Source organism: Stegodyphus dumicola, chromosome 4, assembly GCF_044657685.1.
Source record: "Stegodyphus dumicola isolate Sdum_Otavi_A_Nest chromosome 4, ASM4465768v1".
NCBI lineage: Eukaryota > Metazoa > Arthropoda > Arachnida > Araneae > Eresidae > Stegodyphus > Stegodyphus dumicola.
This window is the reverse complement of record NC_140771.1, coordinates 238,229,398-238,247,646: the sequence shown is the minus strand read 5'-3', so window position 1 is coordinate 238,247,646 and position 18,249 is coordinate 238,229,398. Positions and strand designations below refer to the sequence as shown.

Here is an 18,249-nt window from a genome sequence, read left to right as displayed (position 1 = left end):
AATAGATTGGGGAAAAAACAACTGGAAATTCTAACAAGAATATCTGAGCAAGGCCCAAATTTCAAAGAACAAAGGGGAAATGTTTTTTGTGATTTTAATTTTGAAAGAGCAGTAACTTTGTGGAAAAATCAGAGGGAAAGGTTATTAGAATTGTAATGTAACCAAGGAAAAATGTGTTTTTTGTGACTTTAATTTTGAAAGAGCTGTGATATTGTAAGAAAATCAGGGTAAAAAGAGATTAAAATTGTAATGTAACCAAGAATAAATGTTTTTTGTAACTTTAATTTTGAAAGAGTTTTGATATTGTAAGGAAATCAGCTGTAACATAGTGGAAAAATCAGAAGAAAAGGATATTAAATTTGTAATATTAAATAAATATTTCATTTAGAATGTTTAATGTAAAATAAGTTCTTTTATTTATAATGTTTAATATTTCTTATTTCTAATAATTTTTTTTTTATTTCTACTAATACTTAATATGTGCTATATTTGTAAAAAACCAAAATAGCATCCTCATTTTTTTCTATTTCATTTTATCCATCGAAAAAGCGGTTTTTTTTTTTTTTTTTTTTTTTTTTTTTTTTTTTTTTTTAATAGACAATTTGTCTCTGTATATGTAGTTTATACTATTTCCACATTTCACTCCTCATAAATGAATTTCATTCCTAAAAAAGTCAAGGAGTATTTTTACTCTTCCAAAAAAAAAAAAAAAAAAGTAGGAATAACACTATTAGTAAGCCTTATTACTTATGTTGTAAATTGTTTAAGATGCTTTACTTTTTGTGCTAAATCTTTTTGCTTAATTTTATAGATTGATGTAATTTCTTGTTCAGTTACAAAGTTACGCTGTAAGTTAAAAGTGTCGATAATTCTCTCTAAATTGTGAATCGGAATTCATTTCTTTCTCAGCAACTTCTCTGTCACTTTCTTCACAATCAGTAACGATATTTTCTGGATTTATAACCATACTACAGATTTTGCCATCCATTAGTTGATGGATTATTAAGGCATTGTCATCACAGTGGAGTACTTTTATTGTATCATCTTCATTTATTACCACTTCTCCATATTTCTTCACAAATTCCATCTATTGAAAAATTCACTTTTTGTTTACAATATCTGAAAACCTTTAAGTCTGTGGTTATCACCTTAGAGCTTAGCAAGTGTCTGCTATACACTATTGGTAATTGATTTTGGACACTAAACACATGTTATTTCACTAAAATTTGTCTTTCTTATTGCATATCGAGAAAGTTAAGTTATTTTAGTTTTGTTTTTTATTATAGTATTTACGTTCTGTTTCCCGCATATGCTCAAGATTTAAGTCCCGATGAAATGAATTTGCACATATACTTAAGGCAGTACATTTCCCTTATGCACCTACTACACATTTTGGAAAGTTGTTTTTAATTATAATCAATTTCTAGCTTTAAGAATATTTTTAGATGGCACACATGCAGCATGGCAAGTACTGGCCAATAGATTATTGACTGCCATATGCAAAAAAGTGTTGCAGGTGCAGAAAAGTACCTTTATGAGAACAACAAATGAATTATTCTTAATTGACACAGGATTAAATGGACTATGAATTTTAGTCCATGAATATCATTTAAAAAATCTGTTTATAAATTTCTATTTATTTTCTCCTCCTCAATACACCTAACACTTCGCAGCCAGTTGGCTGAGGTCTGTAATCGCAAGCGGAATGTCACTATAAAATAGTTACCGTGTTGTTTGCTATTCAGGTACTAATATTTAAAACAAAAATTGTTTTAGATTTCACTGTGTGAGTCATTTCTCAAGCTGCCCTGAGTTAATATCCATGTAGTGATGAAAGAAAAGAATAATAAAAAATGTCGGGTTGGCATAAGGCATAATATTCAGTAGATGTAAATATAATTAACTTTTATATTCATTAAAGTTAATTAAACTTAATTGTAACTTTATATATTCAGTATGCATAGAATAATTTATAATATTTAGGTAATTAAAGTATTGCATTAATACCCAAATTTTCCTCCTTGTTTTTATCAAAGCAAAATTGACAATATTTTTTTTTTTTTCAAAATCTACTTGATTATTTAATTTATGTAATTATGGAAAACAGTAATATTTTTTATATATGCTTGAACTAAACTGTATTCCTGAATTATCTTTAGAAAATCTGAATTCTGCTTTAGCAATCATAGTTATTGAAATAGTTTGGTATTTAAGTTCTTTCTGATGGATATGTGGATGAAATGTTTCTTATAGATTTACATCATTTAGATATTTAAATGTTAAGTTAGAAACTGGTCTGAACATCCCTTTCCTTAGGCAGATAGCCATTGTGTGCTTTCCCAGATTCTATCTAATACCTAAATTGAAATACCTAAATCCAGTGGCATTAATTTTTCACTAGTTAAAAACACAGAATAGGAAGTAATCTCATATATTTTTTACATCTTCATTTTAATTGTGAGATTAAAATATTTTTCAATTCTTTTATTTCTACAATGAACAAATTTTGAAAATTCGTTTGCTTATCAATTGTTTTTTGACAATCTGATTTTAACTTCAGTTTATGTTCTGTTAAGCTAGATTTTAATATTTCTGAAGAATATTTTTTCTTGTTTTTCATAAGGAATGGGATAATCCTTCTTTCAAGTTTATTTGTTCTAATCATTATGGCAAACGTCTAAGGGCTTTTTACCTAGGGAAAGGGTTGCCTTTTTGAAGGATTTTCCAAGGAAAACATGCTTGGATTTACGTTTTATGTTAGGAAAGCAACAAAAGCATCCATGCAGCCAATCCATTAGCTGGCATTTAAATTTTTTTTTATTGCAAGCCTATATTTACTTTTTCTTGCAGTAATAAATTCCATGAAGATGTATATAAAATATTAAATTTAATTGCTTAAATAGATGTATTAGTTTCAACCTATCGTAATGATTTATCATTCGATGCTTTACAGAAGTGTGAATTTTATAAAAATACTGAATAATATTAATATTAATAATGAGATGAATATTGTTAAAATACTTGATAATGATCTTTTTATTCCATTTTAAATATAGAATCATTAATAATTAAGTTTTTAATTTGATTTAAAGAAACTCCCAGAAGTTGTGTAAGTGTTCAAGAATATAGTGCCTTTTTCCTTGATTTAAATTTTTCATTTTAAAATGGTGCTTTTCAAAATGTTTCAGAATTGAAAGTTAACTGTCATAATTTATTTTTAAAACACATTTAAAAAAATTCACACCTAATTTGATGCTATTTCTAGTTGTTCGCCTCTTGCTCCATCTCTCTCTGTTACTTGTAGCTCTTTATTTGTGTTTTTAAATAAAGAGTAATCTATTCCTTTCAAACTTCTGATAACACGATTGGTATAAAATTGAGCTTATTATTTAAGTTTTTTTTTATATACTGTTTTGTAACTTGTATCTGTCAATTATGTAATTAAATAAAAAGCGATTTTTTTTTTCCTTCAAACTTTCATGTAAAAACAGGTACAAGTTTGGCAGATGTCTGCCAATTTTGAAGTAATGTAAATGCCAGTTCTTTTATCAGTCCAGTGTAATTTTCAGCTCAATTTTATTTCGAAGTGTCATAATAGACACACTTATTGGATATTGTATTGTTATAAATTTCTTTTACAGAATAAATAGTTTTTTTCTTGATCTGATGTACTTTTTGAAAAATTTTTCCTTCTTTAAATGATTTGAATGTGTGTTTCCTACATGTATTTTTTCTTTTATTTCCTTTTTGTAATGTTTATTGTTATTTCATTATAGAATGCATTATATAATTTGGTTATTCCTTCTAAATTTGTTTTTGTTTGAATATTTATAGTCAGGGAAACTATTCATTTTGTTTTCACTAGTTTGGTCATGGAAATTGAGAAAATTAAAAATTGAACTTCAGTGGGACTCTTGTGTTATTGATTTTATTTGTAATTTGTATTGAATCTGTGAATAATAATATATATCTGCTTTTAAATTTCAAGCCTTACTTTTGTTTGTTTCAATATATCAAATTTAAAAGAATATATTCTCTAGAAAGAAAAATTAGTTTTTAATGAAATTGTCATTTTGAATTAGTAGAAATATTCTTTCTGTACAACTATAAAAATTTACACCTAAGAAGAATTGGTACTCCTAGAAGACTCCTAGAAGTGTTGGTACTTTCTGATTATCCATGTTCTGAAAAGTCACAAACTAGTTACCAACTTTGGAAAACATTCATGAACTCTTTGGCAAGAAAAGTTTTTGTGTATTGGGCATTTTTACATGTATTTCAACAATGCATCCAGTGCTGTCTTTTTTTAATACATTTATCAAGGGGAAAAACACTTACTTATTTTGAGAAATCATTCTGCAGCTTTTTTTGTGCTGTTGGTCTTCTCATGTGCAGAGTGAAATGTTTTCACTAAAAAAAGCCATCAGAGAAACACCCCCAACAAAATATTTCAGCATAATAAAACTCCTTAGTTCCTATATGTTATAAGGATTCATGGTACTATTCGGGTTTGAGGGCCGTAAAAAATCGCCAAACTATTGTTGATGCCAGTGCTGCCAAAAATAATTGTGGCAACCCTAACGCAAGAAAGGAAGTATAATAGTAAGTATCTATTTAAGATTGATGTTCTAATTTAGGGGAAATGTTAATTTCATATAATACGTTTTTATTATTATAATTTATATAAAAAAAGGCTAAACATGACTGAATGGAAGCATAAGAGTAAAAAAACTATTTCAGATCATTTTTACAATTTATATAAAAGTTGCTAAACATAACTGAATGGATGCCTGCATCGCTATTTCGCTACCGAGTTATCGCTAAAGCATAATTTCATCTCATTGGTTGTTCAAACATAATTTTCTATAATGAACGATGCCTTTTCTATGAAAAAATTCTCGGTAAAGTGCAGAATCGCCCACTTATTTGTTTGCCGCTTTTTACAAGGGTAAAAACAATTGGATTTTTGTCAATTTCCTTTTACTTTTTAAGTGAAAATAGGTCGATGTGTACATAGATAAAGTCAAGGGTGTGCATAGTGCAATTTTTGTGCAATTCTGGGATTTTTTTACGTGAAAATTGGTTCATGTGTGCATGGATACCGAGTATGTGCAATTCTTAAAAACGCGTCAAGCAGTGGGTGATTCTACACTTTACTCAAAATTCTATTGCAGACTTCGTCATGGGCAATTCCCAAATTGTTAAATCCATAGGATATCAAAAAAAGGATTTAAAAATTAAACTAGTATTTCAATGGCGTCTTAAGAAATATAGAACTATATAAACTCATATAAAACTTACGCAATCTGAAATCAGCGCGTACGCTAGATTTGGTGCGCTGTTAAATGGGCACGTACGCTAGATTTGGCGTTTTTGCGCATACGTTTTCGCTGCAGTTTTTTTTACAGTCCTCAAAACGGAATAGTACCTTACATTTAATCAGTCAAGTCAAATTCATTATTTTCGATTTAAGCCATAAATACTGGCTGTTCTGTAAGCACGAGCAATGCCTTCTATTAAACTTTTATTTGATTTTAAATAAAAGGGTGTTTTACACTTTTTCTCAGGCTCTGTGGTACTTTACAAGACATAGTGGTAATTCACTTAGGTGGTAAAGGTTAGGTTTCACTTTGGTTAACTCTTGTCTGTGCTACCAAAGAACACAAGACTCCGCAGCGTTTCTTTATGACAAAAACAAATGTCCTTTATGCAAAAGGAAATACTGAGAAATATGACCATATAATTTCAAACGTGTGCTACATGCATTGTGGTTTGCTATAAGAATGCATTTTTGGTTGCATTGTGAGTTGCCACATAAGTATTTCTTGATGGGTTGGTATGTTGCCTCATCAGTACTTTTTCACTGTGGGTAATTAAATTACTCTCATCAGTGCAGATAATTAGAAAGTATTGCACTGTTACTCATTGTGGTTTAAAATCTTTCCAAAGCATTTAATGTCAAGTTGAGAATACAGATCTGTCAGTAATTGCTTTTACTGATGTTGGGATAGAGGTTTTATCCCAAGTCCCTTGTTGTAATTTCATTGATTGTTGATTATTGATTATTTCATTGATTAAAGACCTACCCATCAATGCTGAAGAACATAGAGACTAGCAGACAACAGTTTTTGAAAGAGAATGAAGTGAGCATTATAGATTATAGATTTTGGGGCTTCATCTGGGTATCAAAGAAATGTAATCATGATTTTTCAGTTAAATGATTAAAATGTCCATTCCCCCCTTCCCCCATTATTGAAAATACATTTTGTATGTGGTGGTAAAAATGCTCCATCGAGTTCAGCATATGGAGAATCAATTTGGCAAATATTCCAGTTCTCAAAACATTTGCCATGTACAGCATAATCCTAAGAATCATTCAAACTTTATCATTATTCAGGCCAAATGCAGTTGTTGAAATGTATGGTTACTGATATTTTTTTGCATTTTGCTGTTTTTCTCATCACTTTAGTTTATCACTAAATAGCTTATACAGCGGAAGAAAATTTCCCGACTCTGCTGTAGAAAAGCATTGAAAAATTATATTGTATGATTTCAGGATCCATTAGAAAGGTGCTGATACAAGTTTTGCTTGTTTGTATATTTAGCACAGTGTCATCCTTTCACCTTTATACTGTATCTTTCTTTACCTTGTATTGTGTATGCCCCCCCCCCCCAAAAGTTTTTGCCTCGATTCTAAATTATTTATTCTAAAATAGTGAGTCTTATGAAACTATTACTTTTTATCTACGTAGTTTGTGATTTGATTTTATACTTATATCTTTTGTGAATAATTAAAAAAAAATACAAATAAATCTGTTTTTGTTAGTGTGGAAGTGATTTTGAGAGCTGAAGCAGTTGAAATGGCTCAACCTGGTGATCGAGTTGATTTCATTGGTACCTTAATTGTTGTCCCAGATGTTAGTCAATTATCTATTCCAGGTTTGTAAATTGGTTAAAATGTTTTCTCCCATTTTGATTACATTTGTTTTTCATAATTTTATCCCAATTATTAATAAATATTTAAAGGAATTCGCACAGAATCTAGTGCACGACATAAAGGGATGGAAGGATTTGAAACAGAAGGTGTTAGAGGTCTCAAAGCTTTAGGTGTTAGAGAACTATCATACAAGACAGCCTTTCTTGCTACAACTGTTATACCAACTGATTATAGAGTAAGTTGGTTATTTATAATATAACTTTTTTTAAAAAAATAATATAGTTACATTAGTGCTATTATCAACAAATCTGACTTAAGTACCAGGACAATGTATGAAGATTTATATTATTTTATATTATTGGTTCATAATGATTTGAATAGATCAGATAAAGAGAAAACTTTGAACTTTTATTATGTTCCCAGCAGCGAGTTTATATTAAATCTTACAAAAATGTCTGATATAAAACAAATCGAAAGTTAAAAGTCTGAAAAGTTATGTATAAATATTCTATAGAGATATGCATAGATATTCTATAGAGATTTCACGGATTCTATAAAAATGTGTAGTTTCCAAAGGTCCTACACATAAAATCTTATATAATGCATATAGAATCAGTTTACAGAATTCTGCTGAAAGTATCAGATCCAGTTTATTGGAAACAAACCCATGATTTTTAGAATTCTGAACAAGTTTAGAACAATATTTAGAACATAAACATAATTTCTTGTGGTAACAAAATCAACCACAGCTTGTGGTAATGCAAATGAACGAACGAAAAAATTTTAATTAAATGTGCAATAGTAGTCAAAAATTAAACAATTTAACCAGCAGATCAGATTCAAATGTTGGCAGCAGTAATGCAAAGCTCGCTAATTGCAAATTATCAGAGCTAGCAAGAACTAACATAGCTTGCCCACACAGACCAGAAACACTTTCTGTCTTATAATCTAAAAATCTCAATTTAAATACTTGCTAACTGATTTACACTGTGGTGAGGAAACAGAAAGGAAAAGTTGTAGTAAAGGCTCAAATTATAATTAACTGTTTGATTTAAATAATAACCTTATAAATGTTTTTACACAAAACATGTACAATGAAGTTTTTGTTTAATTTTATGATTTTTTTTTGTTAACTGTACTGCTCATTATTGTGCAAAGTCTTGGTTATAATCTAAAATAAAAATAAATTAAAAAAAAATGGTTCACCTTCATTTAATCTTTCTTTAATGCTATTTATTTATAATTTCCTTTCATTTAATTTTAACATTAAGTTTTAAAATGTCTATAAAACTTAATTCTTCCATTCTCATTCTCATGCAATTCATGTAGTAGTGAGTTTCACGTGTTCCCTTATTTGATTAATTAAAGAAACGGATGCTTATTAGCATCATGATAGGGAATAAGTCTATAATATCGCATTATTTTAGAAGAGGTAGTTCTTTCTGTAAGCATATCCAATGTTCAATCTCATGATTACATGTGGGCGTCTCTCCAGTTTGACTGAAGTTTATACAGAATCTCTTGATGATACGTGAAATGGAGTTCCTCATCCAGAATTGGTCTCCTTTCATTGCTTTGGCATTGTATCTTGTCTTCTGTCACATAGTTAATATTCATTCTGTCAAACTAATAAATATTGTGTAAATGTGCCAGGTTGTTTAAGTACTTGTAGGGGCAAAGATAGATATCCAGCATTCATTTGAAGAAAGGTGGATAAAAATCATGGCTAATATTGTTTGAGATGTTGCAAGTCCAGTATTCTCATGAGCTTTATTTCTGTAATGCTAGCTGAAACGAAAACAGTTTTATCCCAGGCTTATGAATTCAGAATACAAATAATGTGAGATAATGTAGAATTGTTTGATAGAATTTTTTACCATGCCATCTGACTGTAGGTGTCTGAAACTGAGTCTTCATACCAAGAATTTTAAATAATCATTTTAATTCAGCAGAAATGAAATTTGAAACCCTAGTTTGAATGGATTAAGTTGGGATTCATGAAATTAGGGAATCTATTTCTCTATACAAACTTCTGCAGTCTTGCTTGGCCAGAAGTGTGACAAGCTTTTTGATCACTCAGGATGCTATCACACTTTGGATGAAATCTATTTCATAAAGTTTTTGGACCAGCTTTAGCACTGCTATGAAGACTCGTGATTTTTTTCCTCCCTTCTGCAAAGTTGTAGATTGTATGTTTTCACCCAATCAATATCAAACTAAAGAACTTGAATCGGTTTTCTTTGTTGGTTTGTTGTATAGAATGTGTTTACCCTTTACATGGTAACCTCAAAGTGAACCGTGGGGAATGGCCGTTTTATATTATATGACAAAACAGAAAAATTACATTTAACAGTTATTCTTCAAAAAGTTTTTGAATGGGATTTCGTCTTTAATGAAATAGGTCACTGCAGTTAAGATGAATTTTTTCAAGGTTTGGTGCTTTTTAAATACTTCTTCCCAAGAACAAATGTGTGATGTTTAACTTATCATATGCTGAGTTATCTGTATTTAAGAGTCTGTTATAAGCTCAAGGTATCATCTGAAATCTATCTATCTTCTCTCTGCATTAGATGTCTAAAATCTAATTCATGTAATTTAATTAAAAAAATTAATTGTCATATTATCATTCTCTTTCCACCTGATTGAGAAAAAATGATTTTCCCGGGATGTCTGAAAGAATTTGTGTAAACCAGCTAAATTTCTCTAGCTATTTGATATCTGTTAACTTTTTGAAGAGTTTCATTTATCATAGAGTTTGTTATGCTATCCTAAATAGTAATTTGCACTTTAAAAATTTGAACAGCTTCATTATGCTTCTTTTGCTGAGTAATCAGAGTTTGAATCAGAAGATTTTCAGGTTGAATGAAGATCCTTTAATGACTTCCAAGGTAGAAGTGTAATAGTTTAAATCAAATTTTAATCTGCCTTTCTATACAAACTAGGCTTTTTTGCCCATTTTATCCTTTGTGTATTAGCTACTTTAGTTCTGTGGTAAAAACAAAATATCAAGCAAGATTAGTTTTGATGTGTGTCTCTTTCCTTCAAAACAATTCAAACCTCTTAGTGTAGCATGGAAGTGATTTAGTCCTATAACTTATTTATAAATACCGTAATTTCCGGAAGAAAGGCCGCATCAGCATAAATGCCGCACTCGAGAAAAATGGCGGGAAAAAAATTAAAATTGCACAGAAATGCCGCAATAGATTAAATTGCGTGTGACATCGTCGTGGACCGTATAGATGCAAAAGCTCAACCTAAGTCCTGATATATGACATACCAGTTAAGAAAAATGCATGAAATGAAACCATAACTCAAAAATAAATTAAAGGTAAGAAATGTATAGCTTCTGTGCCGTTCCTTCTGTGAGACATTTTCAAAAATTTTCCGCTCCCTAATTAAAAACTATCCAACAAGTACTTGTACCCTAACTGATGGGATTTGTATTTGGTAGAATGCTAAGAAAAATCCATTCATGCTGAAGGGGAAATACGTCAGAGTTCGTTATTGCGAGGCAGGTGGAGTCGTGTCTGCCTTTGAAAAAAATTGCAGAAAAGGCAGGGGTGGAAAGAGGATGGGTCCTGGAAGATTCATCGAATAGCAGAGACGAGAGACTATTCAAACTGATGAGAATGTTGATTTGAAAGTGGGAAGAATGTTATTGTTCTGAGATCTCGTTTAGGGTGAATAAGGCATGTAGGTCCGTTCAAGGGAAAGAACGTAAACAAAATAACGTTTGCAAAAAGCAACCGAGTGGTCTTTTGTGTGGGAACAGCACCAATCTATGCACAATGACAAGGCCATCCAAACTATGTACAATGACCATCATAGGAAATATTTTATTTTTAGTGCACCTAAATGCCGCATGGGTAGAAACACCGCACCCGCTGAAAATTTAAGTTTTAAACGTAAACGCCGTGGCGTTTCTTCCGGAAATTATGGTATGTGTCGTGTGGAAACCAGATTTACAAAACAAAATTTTATTTCCATGTAAACCATCAACCAACTTATCACCCCTGTTGTATTCTCAAGTGATCTAACTATCACTCAGATGAAGATATGAAATTAACCTTTTTTATTGTAACTTAACAAATGCACAGCTAATGCCTTACAAAAAAAGTCTCTGTCACATGTGGAGTTTAAATTAACATAAAATATTAGAGCAGCAATTAAGTAATTAATGTTGGAAGCAAAGTCCTTGTTACGGAGGTTTGATTATGAAATAATGGACTGCAGTTTAAAAAAGGAATTTATTATCAATGCACAGTTTGCATCGGACAAAAGTTTTGCACTCCGCTAGTTGCTGGAGCTTGAGCAAAGATGCTGTTGCTCCCCGCTAGAGAGTGCACCTAGTTATTAGTGGTGGCGCTACAATATACATTACGTAACAGCCTCCCGTATTGAAATTTTGAAAATTTCAAAATACATATAGTGACATATGAACATATAAAACAAAAAATATATGAGATTAATACAAAGCATATTACAGAAATAACAATTAGAGAAATATTACATAAATTGAAAAAGTCTCTTAAGATATATATCAGATTTATAATTATCATAACAAGACTAATTATCATTTATGGGTAACAAACAAATTTGAAAAATATACATGAACATTTTCCTCTTCTTGAGAAGAAACGTTTTAATGTTGCTATAAGAGCCTTTGTTATATCAGTGATAAGCTCTAAATGGATTGCCTTGGTGGCAAAACATGTGAATATTGCTACATATACCTTTTGAGATGCTCCTTTACGATTTCCCTTATAAGAAAAGGACCTCAGAACTCAATTCCACAGTTAAAAAAAAGGTTGGGCTTGGATTGACTCGCTCCATTGGTAAATTTCCCATTAACTGATTTGAATTGATTGGTTTGTTTTTGAAACAAATCACACAAGCATTTATAATCTTTCTAGCCGGATGGGCCAAATTTCTTGTCTGGCAAAATGCAAAAGTGACTGTTGTTGACCCACATGCAAGTTTTTCTTATGAAAATATTCTATAATAAATTCAGTGAACCTATGCCTAGCCGGTAATAGCTTTGGGTGTTTTGAATCCCTGGTTAATTGTGAATTTTGTAATCGACCTCCAACTCTAAGAAGTTCATTTTGATCTAAAAAAGGATTTTAATTTCTTACCTGACTCAACTTCAAGTGCTTGTTATATTTTAAACAATTAATTTCATGGCTAAAAGTTGCATGTTGAACTAATTTAACTAAATGATTAGATGCACTAATTACTTCTTCTGTTGTTTACTTACCTACTTGCCGATTCTTAGGACATTTGATATTATTTACAAATCTGCAAATATAACTAAAATCATGTAAAAGTTTAGTAAAACTGTTACTAATATTTAAAAAATCATTGATGAAGTTATTAGTAGTGTTAGAAATTAAAACAGGATTATAATTAGTCTTTAGTTCATTAGAATAATCATTATCAGTTATGTTAATATGTTCCTTAGAAGATGGAATGTTCGAGTTTAAAAATAAAGGGCCTGTTCACCACATAGAGCTCTGCAGAAGATTGGTCGCACTGGTTCCTCTAGATAAGAAGTCAGCAGGATTGCTTTCAGAAGAAACATGTCTCCGATCATAGTCAGGACATAGCTCGTTGATTAGTTTAACTCGGTTGGACACAAAGGGTTTAAGTCTTTCATGAGGAGTTTTTATCCATGCCAACGTTATCAGAGAGTCCGACCACAGGTACACATGATGAAACTCGAATAATGGTGATGACCTTTGAAGTTAGTTGAGCTAGTAGCAACGCTGCACATAATTCTATGCTGGGTATTGTTAAGGTTTTTATCGGAGATACTCTAGATTTGGAACATAACAATGTTGTTTGCCACTGTCCTTGGCTATTTTTTTAGCTTATGTAGATTGCTGCACCATAGGCACGTTCCAATGCATCGCTGAATCCATATAATTCAATCATTATGGGATTAGTTATTATCACATGCCTAGGAACCTTTACTTGATTTAAAGTGGGAAGTTGGGTTAAGAAATTTAACCATTCCTTCATATTATTGGTAGGAACTGGATCAGACCATTTTAATTTTTGTCTCCACAGATTTTGTAGAAATATCTTTGCCCTTGTAATCACTGGACCAATTAGTCTGAGAGGATCAAACAGGCTTGTTTTGGTAGGTAGAACATCTCTTTTTGTGAAACTTGCCTTTGATCCTATATTAACCTTAAAAGTTAAATTATCGGAATTACATGCCCAAAGCATGTCGAGAGTTTTCACAAGATGGGAATCTGAAGAAAAGTTATATTCAGTAGCCTTGTTGTCGTTTAACAAGTCTGGATGGTTTGAAACCCATATATGTAACTGCATGCTGCCCTTGTTCAATAGATTTATTAATTCAACTTGCAAAGAAATTGTGTCTTCTAAATTTTCTAAACCTGATAAAATATCATCCACGTAGATGTTGGTAAGTAAAACTGCGAAAGCATGGGGAAAACACCCTTGCTCCTCCTCGGTATGTAATTGTTCTCAGTCTGTAAGTTTCAACAGGTGAGCACGAACTTGATTTCCACAAAATTCTCTGTAGTTCTCTATCAGTTTCTTCAAAAAGAATTTGCCTGCACATTTTAGTAATGTCTGTGCTAAATACATATGTATGTGTTCAAAAACAAGTTACTATTGAGAATAGATCTTGCTGCCCAGTTTCACCATTGAGTAATAAGGAGTTAAGACTTACTCCATTTGTGCACTTAGCTGATGCATCAAACACAACACGAAGAGGGGTAGAAATGCTTTCTGGCCAGAATGATGTGGGATGTAACAGTTTTCACTACGGTTCTTGCAATTTGAAGTAGCCTTTTCCATATGATTTAATGCAAGATATTCATCCATGAATGCTGTATATAAAGAGGATATAGTTTGATTTTTGTCCAATTTATTCCAGAACAAATTTAGACGTCTTTCTGCCACTGATTTAGATTCTCCTAAACTAGAACGTTTGCCTTCCTTAATGGGTAATCTAACAATAAATCTTTCAGTGTCATAGTGCTTGTGAGTGGCCATAAAAAGTTGCTCACAATATTCTCTTTCAAATGTTTGAGAATCGTCAGTTGTATCATCTCCTGGAAAGGATTCAACTTCAAAGAATTTTTTGATGGAATGTTCTAAAGAATTCTCTTGAGAAATACGAGTAAGACCAGTAAAATTGTAAGAAACTGTATTTTTTACAGTCCCCGTGACCGAATACCCAAAGACACTGTTCTAAAACATTAAATTATTGTCATGTGATTTGAATTTTTCTGCCTTGAGTAATTCAAAAAATACCTCACAACCTATAAGTAAATTGATTTTACTTGGAATTTAAAATGTAGGGTCAGCTAATTTTAATTCGCGAGGTATACAAATATTAGAAATGTCAATTTTCTTCACAGGTGTTAATTCTGTGAATTTAGGTAGCACAAGAAATGATAATGTTTTTGAAAAACTACCGTCATCGTTAGAAATTTTTGCTGTTACTTTATTTTTAATAAAATATTCTCCTCCATTAATTCCTGAAATAGAGGAATTAAATTTTTCTTTCTTTAATCCCAAAATATGAGCCACTTCCTGTGTGCATATAGAAACAGAACTTCCACTATCTAAAATTGCTTTTACTTTTATTTTTTCGTCAAATGAATTCTCAGTAAATAACATCGCAGTGCATAGAAGGCTGCTTGATGGTAGACAACAGTTATCCACATCCACGAGGTACCTGTAACATTTTTATTTTGTTTGATTGGCAGCACCATATGTGATGAGTCATCATTATGAGTGGGAACTATCTTCGAGTTATTTATAGCGTCAGAAAACGGAATGTTTCCACTATCTTGAATTGAATACATCGAGGTACTTTTATTTATTGACGAGGGGGAATACTTATGAAGCAGTGAATGGTGATTAGATTTTTTACAAACAATACAAACTCTCTTAGACTTACAATCATAAACAGAATGGCCCTTACTTAAGCAGTTATTACAGAGTTTATTAGTTTTAATCAAATCTAATTTGTCTGTTAATTTTATTTCTTTAAATTTATCACAGTGATATAATGGATGATTAGTTTGGGTTTTACAAGCTACACATATTTTAAATGAATCATTAGAATTGACAATAAAGGTTTCCGACCGTTTGCAAATGCGCTTAGATGGAGTGTTGATGTTAACACTACTTAGAACTTGACACCTTCTTTCTAAAAATTGTAAAAAGTTATCAAAATCTGGGACTTCATTGTCCTTTAACGTGAATTCAAAACATTTTCTTGTTTCTCTGTATATTTTTTCGAGAACAACATTTAATAACAAGGCATTAGAAAATTTGTCTTTCGAAATCTAAAATTTTCAGCGATCTCTGATTTTTATTTATATTATCTAGCAAGTTTCGAAGCTCCTTGGCTGACTCATGTTTGATTGCTTGAAGACTGAGAATGTTTTTAATGTGACAGTCAACAATAATTCTTTTGTTTTCGTACATTTGTTTTAGAGCCTGGAATAAGGAATTGTAACTGTCATCTGAGGTTTCTATAATTTTTGCTTCTCTTTTTAGTGATCCATGTAGATAATGAAGCTTTTCGATTTCAGAAAGCTCTGAATTTTCGCCATTTAGACTAACAAACTGACTTTTAAACAAGTTCCACTCCTCAAATTTTCCAGTGAAAATAGGAAGAGGGATTTTTGGAAGTTTTATTGACATTAGCTTCAACTGATCGTTATTGCTCGAATTCAAATAAGTAGAACTGTCAGTGTTTTGATTTAGATAAGCAGAATTATTTTCACTAATTTTAAGCTTATTAATCAAAGTTTTTAGACTTAACCTCTGAATTTTGCAAGTCTACATCTATCTGTGACAGCTTTTTTTTTTTTCAATTTCTTCAAAATCTTTTTCACTGATGATTTTGTAATATTCTTCCTTTAGAACATTGAATTTTTCTTGAAGTTTTGAAATCACATCCAACTAAGCTTGTAGCTCTGAGATATTTTTATTATCCTCACTCCCGCATTTTCGATTCAGCATTGTAATGGCTGATTCAGTCGCCATTGTTCTTAAGATTTGAACTGCTTAACTTAATGCACTGGTAAGACCTCCGGGTCGCTAGGACCAAATGTTACGGAGGTTTGATTATGAAATAGTGGACTGTAGTTTAAAAAAGGAATTTATTATCAATGCACAGTTAGCACTGGACAAAATTTTTACACTCCTCTAGTTGCTGGAGCTTGAGCAAAGATACTATTGATACATCTACCCCGCTAGAGGGCACACCTAGTTATTAGTGGTGGCACTACGATATACATTACGTAACAGTCCTAATGCAGACTTTGGATCAGGCTTCTAGAAACACAATAAACACAGCTAACAAAATGTTAAAGCAAATATAGGTAATTCTAAGAGCTCAAGGTAAACACAAAGGTCAGCTTGCTGCCAAAAGCTGACTTTAAGAATTCTGGTCTTGTATACACGTTAACTAATTTGTATGCTGTGAGGAGTTAGTGAATGTAGAATTGACAGTGACAGTAAAAATTGTAAGGTAATGTGTTTATTAGCATAACCCTTATAATTTATACATGAAAAACAGAAAAGTAAGAAAAGATATTTATTTAAAATTAATAAAAATAACATCATTGACCATAATCTAAAGCGTGAGGGGGGAATCAGTGTATAAAGCTACATCATCAAAATCTAAAATTAAATTAAAGATTATTATCAATTTTAATATTTATTATTAATTATGCTAAGAATGTGTTATAAACTTTTATATCTTTTGTTGTTTTTTATTGTGTGGTTGAAAATTTTCTTTTTTGTGTACTGACAAGTGTTAACATTACAGATCAGTGCAGTAGAATTGTTGTCTGCTGAAGGTGTAAAATCTAATGATCTTTTGCAAAAAGAACTTACTAGCCAAGAGTGGCAAAAGATTTATGACATGAGTCTGGATAGAAATCTTTATCAAAATTTAATAAAAAGTCTTTTCCCTACAATACATGGTAAGTTTTGCCGTTACTTTGATCTTTTTGGTTTTATTAAAAGATTAATTACTTCAATAAATGCTTATAAAATCTACTCTGTGCGTTTTGGGGTTAATATTATGTCTGGAAATTTTCACTTCATGATTGCATAAAATACATTAATTAGAATTCCTAAAATTGTAATTAATGAACTGGTTAAGAAATGGTAAGTCATTTTATAAAGATGAAACATTAGTTTTTTTGGGGGGGGATTAAAGTGCTAAAAGCTTTATTTAGATTTTATCTGGTGCATGTATTTTCTCTATTTTTTAACATATGATGTTAATTTATCATGTAAAAGTGATGTAATGTAATCTCAGTAATAAATTAATAAATCTCTTTTATTAATCTATTGATAATAATTTATGTATAAGAGATATTTGATTTTTGGGAAGATTTTAAATGGCATCCAAAATTTGTATGCTTTTCTTTTAATATTCATTTCTTTTTTTCATTTGATCATAGACTTTATATGCCATGTATGTATAAATTTTTATATGTTAACATTTATGTTAATAGAAATAATCATATTACAGTCAAAGACCAGAAATCTACAATGCTTGGGGCCAGAGGTTGTGTGAATTACAGGACAGAAAAGATATAAATCACAATATTTAGATTAAAAGAGCATTATAAATAAGGGCATTTAAGGACAAACACAATAGAGACAGAAAATAATAAGGAAGATTAATAAAGCTTTTTTTTTAACATGTTTCCAATATTTTTCTGACAGAGGTTTGTTTTAAAACTTTAGATGCTCTAGGGTGTTTTATTCTGCAGCATCTTTATCTCCCGAAAGTGTTTCCCCACAGTCTTTCAAGTAACGTATACCATGTCTCTGCTAAAAACTTGTTCAGCAACTGCTACTGAAATTCCACCTCTCCTCTATTTTTTTAATCAGCATGAATCTGTTTTTTCTTATCTCTCAGGAGTGTACCTGAAATTGGTCACCCATCACTCCACCACTGCTGGAACCACCCGTAAAGACATCATTGAGGTTTGCCGATTTCGTCTTATGGAAAGATTTGAGGTTTTGAATTGTGGTGTTAGAATCATTGTTGCTGCAAAATTTCAACATATTTTCTTTTTCTTTCCATATATTGTATATGGTCCATGTCGCATTTCCGTACGATTCTGCTGTAAACCAAGTAGTAGCACCTCCCTCCATCTTTTGCAAGATTTCCCCTCTCTGTATTACCATATCACCATCAATGCAATGCTTCGTTTTTCAATGTTGCAAGCAGTAAAATCATGAATGCATTTCTTACCTGCCATTGTATTAAGAAGTGCTATAATTAAAAATATTTT

The 18,249-nt window shown here is 31.0% G+C and overlaps 1 protein-coding gene across 1 annotated transcript in view; it reads left to right on the top strand.

The window, feature by feature from the left end:
• The window catches only part of Mcm6 (minichromosome maintenance 6), a 68,840-nt gene that overhangs the window by 23,485 nt on the left and 27,106 nt on the right, over nt 1–18,249 (top strand). Inside the window, exons 6-8 of the mRNA XM_035368913.2 lie at nt 6,827–6,939; nt 7,027–7,172; nt 16,764–16,920. Of these exons, the coding sequence (XP_035224804.1) occupies nt 6,827–6,939; nt 7,027–7,172; nt 16,764–16,920 (416 nt within the window). The remainder of the gene's footprint in view (nt 1–6,826; nt 6,940–7,026; nt 7,173–16,763; nt 16,921–18,249) is intronic.